Source organism: Sceloporus undulatus, chromosome 6 (genome assembly GCF_019175285.1).
Source record: "Sceloporus undulatus isolate JIND9_A2432 ecotype Alabama chromosome 6, SceUnd_v1.1, whole genome shotgun sequence".
Lineage (NCBI taxonomy): Eukaryota > Metazoa > Chordata > Lepidosauria > Squamata > Phrynosomatidae > Sceloporus > Sceloporus undulatus.
Genome location: NC_056527.1, coordinates 64669520 through 64676446, shown reverse-complemented (window position 1 = coordinate 64676446; position 6927 = coordinate 64669520). Strand labels below are relative to the sequence as shown.

Genomic DNA, 6927 nt, shown 5'->3' with positions numbered 1-6927 from the left:
CCAGTGATATATGAGAGAAAAGAAGGTGAAATACAGTCATGTTTTTTCTTTGCATTGCTTCCCCACACATTATTATTATTATTATTATTATTATTATTATTATTATTATTATTATTATTATTATTATTATTATTATTATGTGAACTATCACATAGCTCGGTTTATACAGGGAAATGCCCACAAAGATATACAGTGAATATAGAGATAAAAAGAACATAGAAAAAATTATACTGATACTTCCACCTTAAAATACTGTTTAAAAATAAAGTTAGAATTTAAATATTAATTTTTGTTCTCCAATTTCACAACATGTCTGCAATTGTTGTAATACAATATATTTCTGTATATGAAAAATATGTGTAGACCTTACCTCTGACCTGACTTTCCTCTAACTGGTGTGTAGAGTATGAATGTATTCATTTAGAAATTACTACCTGTGTCCTTCTGCTTTTGGAAACGTTGCATGCCAAAGATTCCTGGCATGGTTTTAGAGGAAAACATAATTTCACTTGACTTGGCTGAGAGTCAACTAGCTTTTACTAATCACAAGGATGCAAAGCATAGTCTCTAATTCCACAAAGAGAGTAATGGGTTTGATGTTTTGTAGCTGTCACAATATACCCAGTGAAAATTTAAAATGTATGCAAATTAAATAATTTCACATACTGAAGAATGTGAAAGCACTTTTAAATACAGGCAATTGATTTATACTGAGAAAAACAATTGGTCTAGTAAGGTCAAAATTGTTGTTCTGACTGACAACAGTTCTTTGGCAAGGCTCTTTTCTAGTTTTGACTGGAGATGCCAAGGTTTTGGACCTTATGAATGCAAAGCATGTGTTGCTGAGTCACACCAAAGAAGATCTCTTAAAGACAAATTAACATAAATTAGTTGGCCTGGGCAAGAAACTCTGTGCCTTCTCTGCTGTGTGCCACTTTATTGTGGAAGGTCATCCCCTTACAGATCTGATTGGCACTGACAATTGGGTGCCCAGGAAGACTGGCCACCAAGTAAAAACTTGCCTGTTCACCAATGTTTGTGCGACCAGTGACCATGGCATAAATTTTGTCTTCTGCTTCATTCAGTCTCATTTCTTTTTTAAAATATAATTCTTTTAAAGTATCCTTTATCATCCTCCCTGCAAGCCCCCCTCCAAACTCTTCACATACAAAGCTAGACATAAATATTTTAATATAAATAAATAAGTTAAGGAAGAAGAAGTGTCCATTTTCTGTTTCCTTCCTCCATTGATGCATGCCACTCCATGCCATACCATGATGTTTTATATTATTTCCAATGTCACAAGTGGTCTACCTCTCAATATCATTTATTAGGAAACACTAATGGCAAGGTGCTTCCCACAGGCATCTATTTGACCACTGTGGAAACTGGACTAGACAAGCCTTTGGTCCAATTTAGTATGACTCTTTTTATGTCTGCAGCTGTCATTTAGGCCTGTTACAGACTGCCAAAATAAAGCTGCTTTGGGTCTCTTTGGAGGTGTGCTGTTTAAATTATGCCTGCATCCTAAGAATCTGGAAGCTGCATCAAAGCTGCACTCCAGTGCTTAGGAATGGAGTGTGGCTTTGGCGTGACCTCTGGACTCTTAGGACCCATGCATCATTTAAACAGCATACCTCCAAAGAGACCCGAAGCAGCTTTATTTTGGCAGTCTGTAACAGGCCATATTTTAGGTGTAAGAGCCCATGTTGTTTTCCTCCACATGCCCAATGAAGGCATCTGTGGGACCAGAAAAGTCTGTACAGTTGTGATGTCTGGCTTTGCACTGACAGAATATGGGACTGACAGAGACAGACGTTGATGAAGTGAGAGAAGCTGCCTGACCTTTCCAAGGCTACTTCCCATGTTTTGCATCTGCATGGGCAGCTGCCATACAGATGTGCCCTCACAAAGAACAGGTGATTCATAGAAGGTAACAAAGCCAAAAAAAAAAATCCTCCATAACTTCCCAGGAATAACACAAGATGAAAATAAGGAGATGCTTTTCTGTATTAAAACAACGTACCATTTCAGCTGTGTGTTTATTTCTGGAGTATATTTATCCTCTTTGGAAGAGTGGCTAAAAGGAACTGAACTAGACTTCAGGGAGAGGAAGAAAAGGTTCCTGTTTTGTTTTGTTTTTTAAAATTAAAATTAATTTTTATGGCAATGTGAAGTTGGGGAAGTGTTATTAAGGGCTGGCCGCCTGCCACAGGGTGGAGTTTTGTTTTGGTATCCTTTTAGAGCTTGCAGGTGTTTGGCATGAACTCGAATCAAGGACAGCTGTGATAGTTCAGATCTGCTATTTCCCTCCCAATATTTCTCAGAAGTGATGCAGTGTGGTGATGTCTTACACCTGATATTCTCTACTTGTGTGGCATGTCTAACTGTACTGTTACAAAAAAAAGCCTCCTCTACTTTATGGCTTTTTAAAAATGTGCAGCTCACAGCAGTAGGCTGGCAAAGACTGTCTCAAAACACACTACTCAAACTGTATCAGTCTGTTTAGATCAAAATGAGACCCTGTCAATCTATCTTGTGTTGTTTTAATTTATTTTCCATAGTCTCTTCCAAAATACACAAGATTATAGACTGGAATGCAAAAAGAACCTACTTCTACAAAGATCAAAACATCTGTCTACATTCCACATACTCAAAAATTAAACATCTTGATACTGCAATACCTGCTTTTCTTTTTTTTGTTTAGTTTCCATTTTGTTACATCTTTTAGAAAAAGCAGAATGGTGTCTATTTTAGACTAAGTTTAAAAACACAACCCCCCAAGTTTATTTATGCTTCAGAAAACCTGCATTCCTGATTATATGTCATGCACAAGTTCCCAAGAGTATATGGACCATATTGAGATCATCTAGTGAGTGTTTAAAAGTTATTGGGAATTCCTTTAATACAGTGAATAATCTTGGCCTCATTAAAAGGACATTTAAAAAAAATAAAAGCTTGGAAACTGTCTGTTATAAAAGCTGCATTCAAATGGCCAGCATTTCTGTAATTTTCCAGGTTGCAAAATGTTGTACAAACATAGAATCTTGTTTATATGTTAACCAAAAAAATAAATTCTGCTCCTCAAATATGTTGACTGTTTCTTTGCTATTTTCCCCAAACTATTGGATCTCCGCTGGAAAAAAAAGGCCTTTGAAAATGTCAGAACACAGCAGAGACATTCAAAACTGGTTGAAATGTAGGTAATCCTCCCAGGATTGTACTGTTTCAGGTTGGAGGTTTCATGCATAAATGCTCCCTCTGTAGAAGATACCTATCATACATAGAAAACCAATACACCAGTAGGAAAAAACCTGTATCTTGGAGTCTCAACAGACCGCCTCAAAAGGGCAGTCTAGAGCCACCTTAGTTAACGTGTTTTTGAGGCTGTTTATTTATCATTAATTGTGTCCCACATTTTCATATTTTACTTTTAGTTGTATTTTATGTTGTTAATCATGTTGAAGGCTCTTTGGGCTGAAGAGAATCCTATACATGTTAACATAAATACAGTTAAAGGGAACATTTTTGCTTCTATTTTTAAAATATATATATTTATAACAACAGTTTGATGAAGTATCTGAGCTGGGAAGGGGGCACTTTTATTTCAAATAACGAACTGTAGAAATTTGGTTATTTTATTTGGATAATCTGGCGGACATTTGTTTCCTTGTCACAGTGAGCAAATGTAGCCTTAAAAATATACATTATCCCTTGTTTTTTGTGACAGAAATCCTTAGGATTAATATTTTCTGATGTGAAAAAGGGAGAATGATGGGGATGAAGTAAAGAGACCTTAATATAAAAACAACAAGGTAATGAAAAGCCTAAATGCTGATGAAGACCAAAACAAAAGGAAGCCAGTACAGAAAGTTAATATGTTTTGCATAACCATTTATCATGGGAAATCTTGAAACTTCACTTTAAAAACCGAGCCCTCCTCCCAGTATAATCTTTAAATATCATCTTCCACAGTGTTAGAAATGTTTACATTTTGTACTCCCTTTGAACATATCTGTTATCACTCTTTCAGTACCACCGTGTGTATAAGACACTAATAAAACACTTATAAACCCAACTTCTTTTCTACTGATGGCAGGCAATGCCATTTCTTTGTTGTTACTTTCAATGAATTTGGAGTGTTGAGCAGAAAGAATGGGGAAAGCAGTTTACCTTCAGGGTTTCCTGATTTGCAAAGGAGAACCACTGATGGCACGGCTGGCTCCCACAACGGGCTAAACATCCATTGGCGCACTGCACATCACCTCCCTCCAACTGCAAGGATGGATCCACCAAAAAGGGGCATTTGCAGGTACAAGCTGCATTGCCCCATTGTTTTTTTCTCTTCTGCCTTGAGCACATGCGCACATGTGCATGTAAGTTCTGCCAACAGTCACCAATTACCTGTCTCCTCCCACCCAGTCTATCCAATGCCCTGTCCAACTGGCCATGTGACAGCTCACTCCAACACCCAGCAATCAACCACCCATCAGTGCACCCCATGACACATTGGCACAGCACAATCATGGAGCCTTCCCCCCTGTACATGCCCCTTCTCCCTGTTGCCCCTTGGCCCCCCTGTTGGACCAGCCAGTTTGTTAATGTTATGATTAAATCTATTATTTTGTTGGCGATGCGCTGCGTTTGTCATAATTTCACTTCATGGTGTGTGCGATGGGTGTATGGTACAGCTGACCAGTCATGCACATGTGTGGTCAATTTGGGGGTGGGCGACAAAAAACACCTGTGGGAAGTAATCCTTCCAGTGGCTCACCGGCCCCTTCCCCCATCTCCACACCAGTGCACTGTCGAACACCAGTATGATTGTTCAAACTTTCCAGCTTGAACCAAAGAAAACTGGGTTATTTTACTCCAGGGTTCAGCTCCAGAGCATGGCTTCAGCCCAGATTCCACCACGTACTACCTAAATAGGTAGGTTTCAAAATGGGGTGAAACCATGTTTTATAGCTCATGCGGATAGCCTCATAGTGTGTTGTTTACTAACATTTCCATTTCAATGTTTTACTGACTAAACTTTTGTGTATTTTCAGCATACATTTCTTTATTGTCCTTCCGAACATATGCATAGCACACAGGCAAAGACAGCCCAGAGTATCATTGTATCGCTTCTCAGTAATGAATGGCTTCAGCATTTCATTACAGTTATTTAATCTTCAAAAATGCTATATTCTGTGGTCAAAATGCAGTAACTTAGCATCAAACTCATGATGCAATTCATCATACAACAAAAGCATGCCAGTTTTTAGGATAGCTAAAATTGCTTGTTGATGCTATTTTATGTCAAAACTATTGACTTCTTGTACTCTTTTTTGCAAGATGTTCAAAGATAAAGTTTCATAGTTAAATGCTGGTCATTATTTCCCACTAGGGCCAATACCCTGAAAACATCTTGCAGAACTATCAGTTTTAGATTTAGAGACGCTAAGTCATTCCAGAAATTGCAAAGTATAGTCCTATTCTTTGTAGGATGGGTAAACTGTAAGCAGAATATGATTCAAGACCCGACTGTGACAAACCATGTGAACACAATAAAAGAATCAACTCTTTTCAAGATATGACATTGGAAATGCCAACAGTGAGCTATCTTTGGACTATACTCTGCTACTGGTTTTATTATAATAAATGGTCAAAATTATATACATGGCAACATCTACACAGATTGGATGTATGGAATACGGGTAATAGCTTCAGTATCTTTAAATAAGCACTATCCTAGAGGACTTACCTGAGGATCTGAGAACACCTGTTTCATGCTGTTAATTGGGCCATATGGAACACCGCTACCTTCAAAGAGTTCTAGCCATTTGGTGGTCTCTTCTTCCAAGAACCTAAGGATAAATAAAGAAGCATATGGCTTGAACTATCCATTACAGCCAATGAATTATAAAAAAAGTCAATTTCTATCCAAGCAGTCAGTAATGTAGTAAAAATGTTCTGCACATGTTCCTCAGAAAACCAGAGAGCATGCCTTAGGGCAAAATCATGGTTGTAGACATACAATTCTATCTGATTTTCTGATGCAATCCAGCAGTGATGCAAACCAAAATTATCAGTAGTTTCAAATATATGCCAGTACATTTCCTTCCATTCTTAATTACAATAATGAGCTTCACGTTTTTTATTTCATGTCTTTTTTCATGACAAAAAGATAGATGTGATGTGGTTATGAGCCTCATTCATGGAAAAAAAAAGTTCAATTTTTAAACACAAAGATCCAATTCAAAGCTCTGCAAACTTTTCTCTTCTGTTACATCTGAAACACATGTCCCAATTAACAACCGCAATTGTTGGTCAGATAACAACATTGATTACATGTTTATGTGTTGTGTGATTGCAATATCTGTCCCCAGATCATCCGGTTTTGCATTTGATACACTATCTTTATCCTGTGCAAACCAAAATTCCTTGGTTTACTTGCTTGCCTCCTTGAGACCATTTATTGAATTGTACTTTATTCTCATATTCCCATCATTAGATACATATTTCCTGTTGTTTGTTAGTACAATGTTACTTCCTCTGTGCTGAGTCACATTACTTAGAAGCAGTACTTACAGATTTCTGAACAAATGCAAACAAGAATCAACATTTAATCTGCACTCCAATGTACACTATTTTGGGTATATGAATCCCATTGACCTCAATGGAGTTTACTTCAAAAGAGACCTTACAAGCACTCAGTGCAAAGAAGGGGTGGGAATCATGCATCCTCTAGATGTTTTGGGGTGGCAATCCCAGCAGTCAATGGTGAAGAATACTTGGAGTTCCAATCTAACAAAATCTGGGGAGCTGCATGTTTTCTACCCTTGCCATAAAGCATACATTTATATTGGCATTTTTGATGCCTCAATATAAAGGTCAAACTGCCTATTACTGTTTTCCCCACCGTGTTTCAGCCAAAGACAGAGA

At 37.6% G+C, this 6927-nt stretch overlaps 1 protein-coding gene across 6 annotated transcripts in view; it reads right to left on the bottom strand.

Moving 5' to 3' along the window:
• The window catches only part of SUGCT (succinyl-CoA:glutarate-CoA transferase), a 372291-nt gene that overhangs the window by 224259 nt on the left and 141105 nt on the right, over nucleotides 1-6927 (bottom strand). For all 6 annotated transcript variants that reach the window (XM_042476870.1, XM_042476871.1, XM_042476872.1 and 3 more), the window contains one exon: nucleotides 5747-5849. In XM_042476870.1, coding sequence (XP_042332804.1) covers nucleotides 5747-5849 — 103 coding nt within the window. The remainder of the gene's footprint in view (nucleotides 1-5746; nucleotides 5850-6927) is intronic.